This window comes from Electrona antarctica (assembly GCF_951216825.1).
Source record: "Electrona antarctica genome assembly, chromosome: 13".
NCBI classification, from domain to species: Eukaryota; Metazoa; Chordata; class Actinopteri; order Myctophiformes; family Myctophidae; genus Electrona; species Electrona antarctica.
In genome coordinates, this window is record NC_136794.1 from 11,712,887 (window position 1) to 11,728,466 (window position 15,580).

Here is a 15,580-nt window from a genome sequence, read left to right on the forward strand (position 1 = left end):
AACAAGGATTTGAAAAACAGACGAAAATGACTCAGAGACGATGGGCTATAGCCCATGGTCTCGGAGTGATTTTCGTCTTTTTTTCAAATCCTCAAAAATGATGGAAAACGGCATGCTATAGTATGCCGTTCGAGACCATGGGCTATAGCCCATCGCCATGGTCATAAATGATGAAAAACAAGGTTTTGAAAAAAAGACGAAAATGACTCCGAGACGATGGGCTATAGCCCATGGTCTCGACTCGGAGTGATTTTCGTCTTTTTTTCAAATCCTCAAAAATGATGGAAAACGGCATGCTATAGTATGCCGTTCGAGACCATGGGCTATAGCCCATCCCCATGGTCATAAATGATGAAAAACGAGGATTTGAAAAAAAGACGAAAATGACTCCGAGACGATGGGCTATAGCCCATGGTCTCGGAGTCATTTTCATCTTTTTTTCAAATCCTCAAAAATGATGGAAAACGGCATGCTATAGTATGCCGTTCGAGACCATGGGCTATAGCCCATCGCCATGGTCATAAATTATGAAAAAGAGGATTTGAAAAAAAGACGAAAATGACTCCGAGACGATGGGCTATAGCCCATGGTCTCGGAGTGATTTTCGTCTTTTTTTCAAATCCTCAAAAATGATGGAAAACGGCATGCTATAGTATGCCGTTCGAGACCATGGGCTATAGCCCATCGCCATGGTCATAAATGATGAAAAACGAGGATTTGAAAAAAAAAATTAAATGACTCCGAGACGATGGGCTATAGCCCATGGTCTCAGAGTGATTTTCGTCTTTTTTTCAAATCCTCAAAAATGATGCAAAACGGCATGCTATAGTATGCCGTTCGAGACCATGGGCTATAGCCCATCGCCATGGTCATAAATGATGAAAAACGAGGATTTGAAAAAAAGACGAAAATGACTCCGAGTTCATGGGCTATAGCCCATGGTTTCGGAGTCATTTTCGTCTTTTTTTAAAATCCTCAAAAATGATGGAAAACGGCATGCTATAGTATGCCGTTCGAGACCATGGGCTATAGCCCATGCCATGGTCATAAATGATGAAAAACAAGGATTTGAAAAACAGACGAAAATGACTCAGAGACGATGGGCTATAGCCCATGGTCTCGGAGTGATTTTCGTCTTTTTTTCAAATCCTCAAAAATGATGGAAAACGGCATGCTATAGTATGCCGTTCGAGACCATGGGCTATAGCCCATCGCCATGGTCATAAATGATGAAAAACAAGGATTTGAAAAAAAGACGAAAATGACTCCGAGACGATGGGCTATAGCCCATGGTCTCGACTCGGAGTGATTTTCGTCTTTTTTTCAAATCCTCAAAAATGATGGAAAACGGCATGCTATAGTATGCCGTTCGAGACCATGGGCTATAGCCCATCCCCATGGTCATAAATGATGAAAAACGAGGATTTGAAAAAAAGACGAAAATGACTCCGAGACGATGGGCTATAGCCCATGGTCTCGGAGTCATTTTCATATTTTTTTCAAATCCTCAAAAATGATGGAAAACGGCATGCTATAGTATGCCGTTCGAGACCATGGGCTATAGCCCATCGCCATGGTCATAAATTATGAAAAAGAGGATTTGAAAAAAAGACGAAAATGACTCCGAGACGATGGGCTATAGCCCATGGTCTCGGAGTGATTTTCGTCTTTTTTTCAAATCCTCAAAAATGATGCAAAACGGAATACTATAGCATGCCGTTCGAGACCATGGGCTATAGCCCATCGCCATGGTCATAAATTATGAAAAACAAGGATTTGAAAAAAAGACGAAAATGACTCCGAGACGATGGGCTATAGCCCATGGTCTCGGAGTGATTTTCGTCTTTTTTTCAAATCCTCAAAAATGATGGAAAACGGCATGCTATAGTATGCCGTTCGAGACCATGGGCTATAGCCCATCGCCATGGTCATAAATGATGAAAAACGAGGATTTGAAAAAAAAAGAGAAAATGACTCCGAGACGATGGGCTATAGCCCATGGTCTCGGAGTGATTTTCGTCTTTTTTTCAAATCCTCAAAAATGATGCAAAACGGCATGCTATAGTATGCCGTTCGAGACCATGGGCTATAGCCCATCGCCATGGTCATAAATTATGAAAAACAAGGATTTGAAAAAAAGACGAAAATGACTCCGAGTTCATGGGCTATAGCCCATGGTCTCGGAGTGATTTTCGTCTTTTTTAAAATCCTCAAAAATGATGGAAAACGGCATGCTATAGTATGCCGTTCGAGACCATGGGCTATAGCCCATGCCATGGTCATAAATGATGAAAAACAAGGATTTGAAAAACAGACGAAAATGACTCAGAGACGATGGGCTATAGCCCATGGTCTCGGAGTGATTTTCGTCTTTTTTTCAAATCCTCAAAAATGATGGAAAACGGCATGCTATAGTATGCCGTTCGAGACCATGGGCTATAGCCCATCGCCATGGTCATAAATGATGAAAAACAAGGATTTGAAAAAAAGACGAAAATGACTCCGAGACGACTCGGAGTGATTTTCGTCTTTTTTTCAAATCCTCAAAAATGATGGAAAACGGCATGCTATAGTATGCCGTTCGAGACCATGGGCTATAGCCCATCCCCATGGTCATAAATGATGAAAAACGAGGATTTGAAAAAAAGACGAAAATGACTCCGAGACGATGGGCTATAGCCCATGGTCTCGGAGTCATTTTCATCTTTTTTTCAAATCCTCAAAAATGATGGAAAACGGCATGCTATAGTATGCCGTTCGAGACCATGGGCTATAGCCCATCGCCATGGTCATAAATTATGAAAAAGAGGATTTGAAAAAAAGACGAAAATGACTCCGAGACGATGGGCTATAGCCCATGGTCTCGGAGTGATTTTCGTCTTTTTTTCAAATCCTCAAAAATGATGCAAAACGGAATACTATAGCATGCCGTTCGAGACCATGGGCTATAGCCCAGATTCGCCATGGCCATAAATGATGAAAAACAAGGATTTGAAAAAAAGACGAAAATGACTACGAGACGATGGGCTATAGCCCATGGTCTCGGAGTGATTTTCGTCTTTTTTTCAAATCCTCAAAAATGATGCAAAACGGAATACTATAGCATGCCGTTCGAGACCATGGGCTATAGCCCATCGCCATGGTCATAAATTATGAAAAACAAGGATTTGAAAAAAAGACGAAAATGACTCCGAGACGATGGGCTATAGCCCATGGTCTCGGAGTGATTTTCGTCTTTTTTTCAAATCCTCAAAAATGATGGAAAACGGCATGCTATAGTATGCCGTTCGAGACCATAGGCTATAGCCCATCGCCATGGTCATAAATTATGAAAAACGAGGATTTGAAAAAAATACGAAAATGACTCAGAGACGATGGGCTATAGCCCATGGTCTCGGAGTCATTTTCGTCTTTTTTTCAAGGGTTAGGGTTAGGTTAGGTTAGGTTAACCCTAACCCTAACCCTAACCCTAACCCCCTAACCCTAACCCTAACCCTAACCCTAACCCTAACCCTAACCCTAACCCTAACTAAACTGCCTGCATTGAGAAGGCTTATCATGAAAACTGGCTGCAGCTGGCAAAACCCAAAATAGCTGGTCAGTGGTTATCATCTTGAGAAGTTACGAACAATGACAGCAAAATACAGTAAACATTAGAAACACTATGCCTGCAACTGGAAGTTTGTTAATACATTTTAAAAAGTTGCTTAAGTCACATTTTGACTTGACCCAGCTGAAGAAGGTAACACGTTAATTATGGGTAAAATGATTTCCACACTTTTCTCAGCCTAATAGGCCTACTTAATTATTTTGGAAATAATAATTATTTCCAAACGGAAACTTGTGCTACATTTCAGCAGAGCTAGCCCATTATTTGTTCTTTTGTGCCTCACTGTTGTGTGGCCAACAATATATTACCAGTACACCATTGTTGTGTTGCTTTCATGGTCATATGGTTAAACATGAAATGGACAATGGTCTTACCTTGGGTCCAAAGTAAGCCATATAGGCCTACATATCGATGTGACTCGGGTCACTGGACACGCACACACAACTCGAGGACGTCTTTGAAAAGTCTAGAACTAATGAGAACTATTATATAATCAATCACTGATCCTAGTCTGGACTGGCTAGCGCTGGACCAGAGCTACAGCTACTGATCCTCCGTCTGTCTTATGTGAGCAGAACTCTGCTGCATCCCACCAAAACAAGTGTGCCATTTGCTGTGAATATTAATAAATAGTCAATCTAGAGCATATCAGTGGGCGTGGTTTTCTGGCACCACTGAAAAATCTGCCATTTTCCCCCATAGATATTTACAAAAATATGTATATAAATTATTTTAAGCCTTATTCAAGCCATCCAGGATCCTGGTGATTGGTGAATCATGACCATACAATCTTGATATTGTGGGGGAAAAATACAATAAAAAATGCTAAACAAAGCATATATATTATCATACATTATATATATGGGCTATAAAATAAAAAAGGTTTGATGATGATCCAGACCTCCACATACCGAAAGTGAACCCATGTAGGCTATATAGTTACACAACCCACCAATAAACACAAACACAAAAAAACATTTCAGTATGAGTAAAATATTTATTTCACATTTATAAATCATCAGTTTTGTAGGTGACTCATACTGTACAAGGACATAAAAAGTTTCAGCTACAAGTATGTTAAAGAAATGGAGAAGACAGCTAGAACAGTCTTGGGGTCTACAGAGAGCCATAGAGATAATACACTGCATGGATATTCATGGGTCAGTGATGCAGGTTTGAGGTGGGGGGAACACAGTGCTCTGACAAGCCTCCTTCAGGACAGTGTCATAATCATTAAATAGTAGAGTAGAGCTGGAAGGTTCAAGTGCAAAGCCAATATGTATCTGCTGTGGGGAGGGGGTTTAAAAGATGAGAAGCTTAGTTGACCTAGGTCAAGCTATCAGACATACAGTAAATCAGGGAACACAGATGGGTTTTGTTGGATATAACTCATCCAGACTCAGATTAGCCATTGCGTTCACCGGAAAATCTAAATCCCTATGGAGTATGGACATGTTAAGAGCGATGGGCCGCACAATAACCTGGTGCTGGAGGGGCAAGAGTGTGGGAGTGGGGACAACATTGGCAGAGTCTCATAGTCACACAGGCACTTAAGAGAAATGACAAAACACCATGATTTCCATTAAGGCACAACAGAGACTACACTTACAAACACACTTGTCTTTCGAACAAACAACACCATGATCTACTCGAGGGTCATACTGTACATGTAGTGTACACAACACACTTCAACACATGGACTTACAGTACTTTGGTAACTATACTGTGGTCATCTAATGTGAAGAGTTTATTTCCAAAATGTTCCTTGCATCATTTAATGAAGGCGGTACCCACAATTTATTGCTGACATGAAAGTAACGTCAGCAATTACTGTGGAATGTTACAAAAGATTTCAATGAACAATATTTGCTTACAGTGACAATAGTAGAGGACCTAGCTAAGATTTGTATGCACTTCATTTAGGAGAGAATATCTCAACTGTTCTTGACTAATATGACCCCTGCGAACAACGTGAGAACTGTGAACAATTCTCTATCCGGGTCGAAATACCCGAAAATGACCACACCCTTTTTAAAATGACCACAACCTGTTTGCTACGTCAAACATAGCTATATTTTCTAAACCGTTTGTGTGACAGATTTCCTGAGGTGCTCAAAATGTTCAGAATACTCATGACTAGAGATACATATAAATGTGTAACATTTCTAATTTGACATTTCATGAGAAATCGGCCATAATAGCTAAAAACTGTCCATTTATTACATATAACTACCTACATACAGCAACTGCCATATAGTTATGAATTTAATCATTGCAGACTTAGAATAAATGTATTAATTTATGTCATGTACTATACATGAACTGATAATTTGGAATTTGAAACATATGGGATTTTATTAAATAAAGAAACCGAGCATTTGATCAAATTAGATTAGATTTCCTGAGGTACTCAAAATGTTCAGAATACCCATAGAATCCAGGGCCCGCAATGCCCATTCAATGATACATGAGGTCCTCACATCTATGATGTTGGAGGAGTTCCTCTCCAAAAACCCTGAAAGACAAACGGAACTAGAGGCACTGCAGGTTAACTGTCAGTCTAAAGAGTCCATGGGCAAAGAATGGAACACCACAAAGGAGCATGCTAACACCATCCAAGCAGCCTTTCAAGTCTACCTTAAGGAAAGGGCATCACAGTCCCAGTCATTTGATTACTGGAACACATGTTTCCGACCTGTTCCCAATACTCAGGGATCTGACCAATTCTCTGCGCTCTGGAGACTGGAATCTGTACCTCAGTGCTATAGAGAGGGCAACTTCATTGTTCTTCTTTTTTGGGAGAACAAACTACAGTCGATGGACACCATTATTCCTGCAGGACTGCTATCAACTTAAGGAGAAGTTCCCACTCCTCTACGACTCCTATATGAAGGATGGGTTTGTGATGAACACCACCAAGAAAGGGAGTGGAGTGCCCTTTGACCAGGCACTAGAGCAGTGCTACAACCGGCCTGCCAAAGTGAGTGGGGGCATAATTGGGGTCACCAGGAAGAAGGAAGCAGTAGCTCTGTGGGGAATTATCAAACATAAAAAAGACCAGTATGTTGACCTCCTGAAGAGGAAGGATGATGTTGAGGGAGAACTCTCACTTCAACATGACTTCAACCCGAGTACTGCAACGAAGATCATTACAATGGTGAAGGATATCGAACAGTATCTCCTCAAGGTATGCAGTCCTCTACAAGACCAGGTAGCACTGAAGAATGTTCTCACTGGAGAAATAGTGACCAACGCAGAAAAGTTGTTGTGCTGTTTGAAGGAGCGCAGTGCTGCTTATTCTAAATTTATCGATGATCGACTGATAAATAGATCGACATCGATATGCTCAACAATAAGCAAAATCAAGCTTACGTCCCCTAAGACCACCTTAAATGTGACTTCCAAATCAGACATCAAAGATGAGACAATTAAAGCTGTCAGGTTTATTGAGTATGGCTGTCACCGGGGGTTCACTGTTGAGGAGCTACTCCAGCATGAGATCACCAACTCACCATTTTTCTTGGTTGACAAAGACGGATACTTGCGAAAGAGTGCCAAATCACAACTTGGGACTGAGTTGCTGAAGTTGTGCCCATTAATTGATCCTAAAGGGCCGGAAACCTCCCCATAAACCCATGCAATGATCATAGACTTCATGGCCTTAGTGAGAAAAGTCCCCTTAAGGAAGCTCAATCCACCTGTCAAGACCTTCCATGACTTTGCTCTTGCCTTGACGTCTATGGTCACCAAAGCTGGCTCCAACTGTGATGAGATCCACATTGTGTTTGACAATTACAGGGAGGATAGCATGAAGAATGGAGAGAGGGAGAGAAGAGCAAAGTCAAAAGACATGATTGTCCTTGATGTGATAGCACCACAACAAAATGTGCCGGTGGTATTGGAGAGGTTTTGGTCGTCTTCGATCAGTAAAACCGCATTCCAGTCATTCTATGTTGAGTGGCTGACCACCAATTATCGAGACACAAAACCTCTGAGCCCACAACAAACCTGGACGAGGGACCCCTTCCCCCACTCCCGCCACCCCACGACGACCCCCACGCACCCCCCACCCTCCCCCCACGGCAACCCGCGGCTACTACAGACATCAACAATGGCCCTCCGCTCCCCTACTTCACCACGGAGGAAATAAGCACCATCAGAGCCAACGGACTACATATCTTTCACCTGAACGTCAACAGCCTTGGACCCAAAATGGCTGAAATCAGACATATGTTTCAATGCGGTAAGGCGAACATCATTAGCTTCTCTGAAACTAAACTTGATGAGTCAACCAAAGACCCAGAAGTTGAAATAGAGAACTATTCTTTGATCAGAAACGACAGAAACAGGCATGGTGGTGGTGTATGTATGTATATTCACAAAGACACTGAATATGTTACTCGTACTGACTTACAGCATGATGAAATTGAAACTGTGTGGGTTGAATTAATTTTCAAAAAGGCTAAATCGGTATTAGTGCCACCAGCATACTTAATGCAGAGTCTTATGGTTTTGTGAGAAGGGACAGCGTATTTGTCCCCGATATGGTGACCTCAAAACCCGAAGGCCTGCCAGATCCGTGCACATGTGGCAAGTGTGCACGCAAGAATGGGTGTCTGTGTCGGGTAGCTGGGATGCCCTGTTGCGTGTACTGCAAATGCAAAGCAGGTGATTGTTGCAAAAACACTAACAACAAATAGATGTGGCATAGAAGCAGCTTGGACTCCTCATGCATAGAAGGAAGCATGAGGTCATGAGGCCCTACCTAGGCCCTCATCAAACCCTGTGCACTCAAGACACTGCCCCTGCTGCCACCCTTCTGACATTCCATGTTGATCTGACTTCATCAAACCCTGTACACTCAAGACACGCTCCATATATGGCCAGTGCTTCTCGCCCTCAGGCGTCTTACTGGTGTAGTGGTTACAGTTGTATTACTATATTTGTCTGTTGTGCAATTTATCTTCCACTTTGTGTGTATTGAAAATGGAGGACCCTGAACAAACAAGTCTTAATTGCTTTTTCTGGTTTTATGCTCGTAGCAGCTTTTGTATTGACCTGTACTTTTGTTTTAACTATACCCATTCTAAACTGTGAATACAATGTTCAATCAATGTATGTCTGTTTGTCTTTTTGTTTGGAGCACGGAATGGTTTGTAGCACAACCTATTGACCCCTGGAGATCATTGGGGTCATTCACACTGAGCAGTCAGCTCATTGGGGTCACACACACACACACACACACACACACACACACACACACACACACACACACACACACACACACACACACACACACACACAGCACCTTTCAGTTCAAACACATTTCAAGAAACATTCAATTGATAATTGATAAAATGTATATTAATGAAATGCTCGTTTCTTTATTAGAAACAATCCTTATAAATGTTTCAAAATCAAAATGATCAGTTCATGTACAGTGTATGGCATGAATTAATACATGTATTCTAAGTCTGTAAGCTTTAAGTTCACAACTATATGGCAGTTTCTGTATGTAGGTATAGTTTTATGTAATAAATGGCCAGTTTTTAGCTATTTTGGCCGATTTCTCATAAAATGTCAAATTAGAAATTTTACATATTTATATGTACCTCTAGTCATGAGTATTCTGAACATTTTGAGCACCTCAGGAAATCTGTCACACAAACGGTTTAGAAAATATAGCTATGTTTGACGTAGCAAACAAAGGTTGTGGTCATTTTAAAAAGGGTGTGGTCATTTTCGGGTATTTCGACCCGGATAGAGAATTGTTCACAGTTCTCACGTTGTTCGCAGGGGTCATATTAGTCAAGAACAGTTGAGATATTCTCTCCTAAATGAAGTGCATACAAATCTTAGCTAGGTCCTAGACTACAACCAATAGAGGATTTAGACACTTGTTCATTTTAATTGTATATAGTTGTTTCAGGTTGATTTTCTTGTACCAAAATGAATGCTTGACATTGACACACGTTTGTCTATCTGTGGCAGGCGGACAGATATGCCTATACAGTGTATATGGACTTCATGATATGCTGTCAGTGCAATAACCCCGGCAACACTGGAAATCTTCATGCCGTGTTTTCTGCTTTTACTACTGTATATGATGTTCAAACTTGCAGGTGTACGAATATGTTGAAAAGTTGGCTGAAAAACGGTACCGGATCCAAAAAAAAACTGACAGTACAGGAATAAAAAGATCCACAAACGTATATTTTAGGCTCTTCTTCAGACCTTGTGTAGACAAGACATTTTTTATATGCAGTGTGACATTACCACACCTGTGACCCATCAGCACTCAAGTACAAGATACGTTTGGGAACAGTAATTTTGGTGGGTGTACAAACAAATATGCCCAAATATGGACACACGCACGCACACACACACACTAGAACATTTACACTTTTCTTGATATAAGCTTTTAGGATTTTGTACAAGTAATTAATGAAAACATATTTAATTGATGCAATGTAAAACAGAGGAAAGTAAATATTGTCCTGGGGGTTTGGAAAGTATGGGTGGGGAATACACAAATGAATGCAGATGCGATTAATGGCTTTGAGTATTATACCCTGTTTGTACGTAGAGTAAAATGATTGTGATGAAAAAATAAATGCATATTTCAAATATATTCAAATATAAGAATTCAAAATAAAACCAAACAAATAAGGTAGTGTCAGCTAATCTTAAGAAAATACATTCAAACACTTCCATTACCTTTACAAACAAGCAACTGTTTACCACACACAGCAGCTTAGTGGAGATGTAAAACCCCGGAATGCAGGTTTCATTCAAACCTCTGATTTAGTAATAGACAGTGGCACAGTATTATACTATTCTGACATTAGTACAATTCAATGCTGGCTATAGTCCGGAAGCCAACAAGCTTTTTTTGTTTAAAGTGGGAAATTTGTTATATAGACGTAAAATGGTTAATGGTGCATTTATATAGCGCCTTTATCCAAGGCGCTTTACAGAGATTGTGCATTACATTCACCCATTCACACAGATGCCGGAGGGAACCATGCAAGGCACCAACCTGCACATCGGGAGCAATTAGGGGTTCAGAGTCTTGCTCAAGGACACTTTGACACTAGTAGGCCCCATTTGCACTGGCAGACAAATCTAGCCTGAATCAGATCTGTGCCACATCAAGATGGAAATCTGGTTTAAATGGTTACATGACTCATTTAAACAAATCAGATTCCAATCTGGATGTGGCACAGATCTGATTCAGGCTGGATTTGGCTGTGGGGGGAGCCCGGGTTCGAACTGGGAACGTTGCGTTTCCCATCCGGTCAACTCTACCCCTGAGCCACTGCCGCCCCTTTAGTTTAGTATATAAATAACTAATAGTTTTTATTATTTCACGAATGTATGTATTATAGACAATATTTTAGGCCAATAAAAAAAAAAAACTATATACCAAATTTCCCACTCCACACCCCCGGCTGCCAGACTACTACAGCTGTTTGGCCAGATTAAATAAGCACCTAAAATCTCCAGAGGTAATTAGACATTACTGTACAGCATGTATGCGCAGACATTTTAGCACACAATTTAACAAGCCACACGTACTGTAGCACACAATTTAACGCACGCATGCGGTGCCGCGCACACGCACGCACGTCACACACACACACACACACACACACTCACCCACGCACAGTGTACAAACACATAATCATATATATGCACATAATGAATGTGAAAACATAATATAAACATTGACAATGTACTGTATGTAGCCTAATGTTAATGGTCGTATCAATACTTTATTTTATTATCAATAGGCCTAACTGATTTGTTTTTCCTTCATTGTTTTGACAATCTGAATCTCAGACTTATTTTGGTTACACTGTAATTATCATGGCGACAGGTCTCCACTCCTCTGTCCAACGAGCATCTCTCTTTCTCCCTTTTATCAGCCTATTACTCTCTTTTATTTCTCACCATTGTGATTAGACAGTATATAGAGTGATTATATGTCTGTTGTGCAATTTATCTTCCACTTTGTGTGTATTGAAAATGGAGGACCCTGAACAAACAAGTCTTAATTGCTTTTTCTGGTTTTATGCTCGTAGCAGCTTTTGTATTGACCTGTACTTTTGTTTTAACTATACCCATTCTAAACTGTGAATACAATGTTCAATCAATGTATGTCTGTTTGTCTTTTTGTTTGGAGCACGGAATGGTTTGTAGCACAACCTATTGACCCCTGGAGATCATTGGGGTCATTCACACTGAGCAGTCAGCTCATTGGGGTCACACACACACACACACACACACACACACACACACACACACACACACACACACACACACACACACACACACACACACACACAGCACCTTTCAGTTCAAACACATTTCAAGAAACATTCAATTGATAATTGATAAAATGTATATTAATGAAATGCTCGTTTCTTTATTAGAAACAATCCTTATAAATGTTTCAAAATCAAAATGATCAGTTCATGTACAGTGTATGGCATGAATTAATACATGTATTCTAAGTCTGTAAGCTTTAAGTTCACAACTATATGGCAGTTTCTGTATGTAGGTATAGTTTTATGTAATAAATGGCCAGTTTTTAGCTATTTTGGCCGATTTCTCATAAAATGTCAAATTAGAAATTTTACATATTTATATGTACCTCTAGTCATGAGTATTCTGAACATTTTGAGCACCTCAGGAAATCTGTCACACAAACGGTTTAGAAAATATAGCTATGTTTGACGTAGCAAACAAAGGTTGTGGTCATTTTAAAAAGGGTGTGGTCATTTTCGGGTATTTCGACCCGGATAGAGAATTGTTCACAGTTCTCACGTTGTTCGCAGGGGTCATATTAGTCAAGAACAGTTGAGATATTCTCTCCTAAATGAAGTGCATACAAATCTTAGCTAGGTCCTAGACTACAACCAATAGAGGATTTAGACACTTGTTCATTTTAATTGTATATAGTTGTTTCAGGTTGATTTTCTTGTACCAAAATGAATGCTTGACATTGACACACGTTTGTCTATCTGTGGCAGGCGGACAGATATGCCTATACAGTGTATATGGACTTCATGATATGCTGTCAGTGCAATAACCCCGGCAACACTGGAAATCTTCATGCCGTGTTTTCTGCTTTTACTACTGTATATGATGTTCAAACTTGCAGGTGTACGAATATGTTGAAAAGTTGGCTGAAAAACGGTACCGGATCCAAAAAAAAACTGACAGTACAGGAATAAAAAGATCCACAAACGTATATTTTAGGCTCTTCTTCAGACCTTGTGTAGACAAGACATTTTTTATATGCAGTGTGACATTACCACACCTGTGACCCATCAGCACTCAAGTACAAGATACGTTTGGGAACAGTAATTTTGGTGGGTGTACAAACAAATATGCCCAAATATGGACACACGCACGCACACACACACACTAGAACATTTACACTTTTCTTGATATAAGCTTTTAGGATTTTGTACAAGTAATTAATGAAAACATATTTAATTGATGCAATGTAAAACAGAGGAAAGTAAATATTGTCCTGGGGGTTTGGAAAGTATGGGTGGGGAATACACAAATGAATGCAGATGCGATTAATGGCTTTGAGTATTATACCCTGTTTGTACGTAGAGTAAAATGATTGTGATGAAAAAATAAATGCATATTTCAAATATATTCAAATATAAGAATTCAAAATAAAACCAAACAAATAAGGTAGTGTCAGCTAATCTTAAGAAAATACATTCAAACACTTCCATTACCTTTACAAACAAGCAACTGTTTACCACACACAGCAGCTTAGTGGAGATGTAAAACCCCGGAATGCAGGTTTCATTCAAACCTCTGATTTAGTAATAGACAGTGGCACAGTATTATACTATTCTGACATTAGTACAATTCAATGCTGGCTATAGTCCGGAAGCCAACAAGCTTTTTTTGTTTAAAGTGGGAAATTTGTTATATAGACGTAAAATGGTTAATGGTGCATTTATATAGCGCCTTTATCCAAGGCGCTTTACAGAGATTGTGCATTACATTCACCCATTCACACAGATGCCGGAGGGAACCATGCAAGGCACCAACCTGCACATCGGGAGCAATTAGGGGTTCAGAGTCTTGCTCAAGGACACTTTGACACTAGTAGGCCCCATTTGCACTGGCAGACAAATCTAGCCTGAATCAGATCTGTGCCACATCAAGATGGAAATCTGGTTTAAATGGTTACATGACTCATTTAAACAAATCAGATTCCAATCTGGATGTGGCACAGATCTGATTCAGGCTGGATTTGGCTGTGGGGGGAGCCCGGGTTCGAACTGGGAACGTTGCGTTTCCCATCCGGTCAACTCTACCCCTGAGCCACTGCCGCCCCTTTAGTTTAGTATATAAATAACTAATAGTTTTTATTATTTCACGAATGTATGTATTATAGACAATATTTTAGGCCAATAAAAAAAAAAAACTATATACCAAATTTCCCACTCCACACCCCCGGCTGCCAGACTACTACAGCTGTTTGGCCAGATTAAATAAGCACCTAAAATCTCCAGAGGTAATTAGACATTACTGTACAGCATGTATGCGCAGACATTTTAGCACACAATTTAACAAGCCACACGTACTGTAGCACACAATTTAACGCACGCATGCGGTGCCGCGCACACGCACGCACGTCACACACACACACACACACACACACTCACCCACGCACAGTGTACAAACACATAATCATATATATGCACATAATGAATGTGAAAACATAATATAAACATTGACAATGTACTGTATGTAGCCTAATGTTAATGGTCGTATCAATACTTTATTTTATTATCAATAGGCCTAACTGATTTGTTTTTCCTTCATTGTTTTGACAATCTGAATCTCAGACTTATTTTGGTTACACTGTAATTATCATGGCGACAGGTCTCCACTCCTCTGTCCAACGAGCATCTCTCTTTCTCCCTTTTATCAGCCTATTACTCTCTTTTATTTCTCACCATTGTGATTAGACAGTATATAGAGTGATTATATAGTGTAGTGAGCGAACTTAACAGTCTTCATCCCTTTACATGCCAGACCGTAGCAGGGTGTTTCTCAAATGACATCCTGTACCTGACATATAGTTCACTACTTTGTAGCGCGGGTCACAGTAGTGAACAGGAAGTACAAGCGTACGGCGTCCATCGAGAGTTGCCCCTTTGAGATGCGAGGAGGAGGAGAAAGATGACGGTATATGTGAGTGGGTGTTCACTGTTTAACTCCGGGGAAGGAGCCCCTTCCGATAGGCCACCAGGCTCGCCGCCGCGGCAACAGACAGCAATGTGGAGACTCCCATGAAATTGAGGAAACCTCCGACTGAAGGTATGTTTCGCTCCCAAAAATTGGTGACAAAGGGGAGAGCTGGGACTTCCTGAAAGAGAGAGGAGGTCGTGTTCATTAGGGCTAGGGTTAAGGCCTCTACATAGTCCGTTTTGTTCCTTGCGTGGGGGAGTCAAACGAGCTTCAGTGGCCAAAGTAACAAAGTACATTTACTGTACTCAAGTTCTGTACTTGAGTCCAATATTATACTTTCAGTTTCTAGTACTACCTATACTCACTACACCTCAGAGGCAAACCATGTAGGTTTTACTCCACTACAATTATTTGAAAACCTTTTGTTATAATTTACTTTGAAGAGTATTATTACAAAACATACAGTAGATCAAGCAATGACCATTAAGGCCCCCATTCTAAAAATGTCTTCTACTGTATATCTGTTTTTCTGAAAAACGTATGCGGCTCTCAAACGTTATTGGTTTATTATTCAAAGATTTGCACAAGCTTTCACAACAAAAACAAATTGTGTGGCACGAATATCTGCTATTTTTGAATAGCCATAGTATAAAATAATTGTTAAAACATATGTCAATACATTTGTACTTCTACTCAAGTCATATTTTGAATACAGGCCTTTTCCTTCCAACATAATCT

At 40.3% G+C, this 15,580-nt stretch overlaps 1 protein-coding gene and 1 long non-coding RNA gene across 2 annotated transcripts in view; both read right to left on the reverse strand.

Moving 5' to 3' along the window:
• The window catches only part of LOC306934828, a 130,166-nt gene extending 126,031 nt beyond the window's left edge, over positions 1–4,135 (reverse strand). The window contains exon 1 of the long non-coding RNA XR_013791345.1: positions 3,985–4,135. This is a non-coding gene — a long non-coding RNA (uncharacterized lncRNA). The remainder of the gene's footprint in view (positions 1–3,984) is intronic.
• Positions 4,136–13,887: 9,752 nt separating this feature from the next.
• The window catches only part of LOC306935672 (amine oxidase [flavin-containing]-like), a 46,081-nt gene continuing 44,388 nt past the window's right edge, over positions 13,888–15,580 (reverse strand). Inside the window, exon 15 of the mRNA XM_079518828.1 lies at positions 13,888–15,020. Within this exon, the coding sequence (XP_079374954.1) occupies positions 14,865–15,020 (156 nt within the window). The 3' untranslated portion in view covers positions 13,888–14,864. The remainder of the gene's footprint in view (positions 15,021–15,580) is intronic.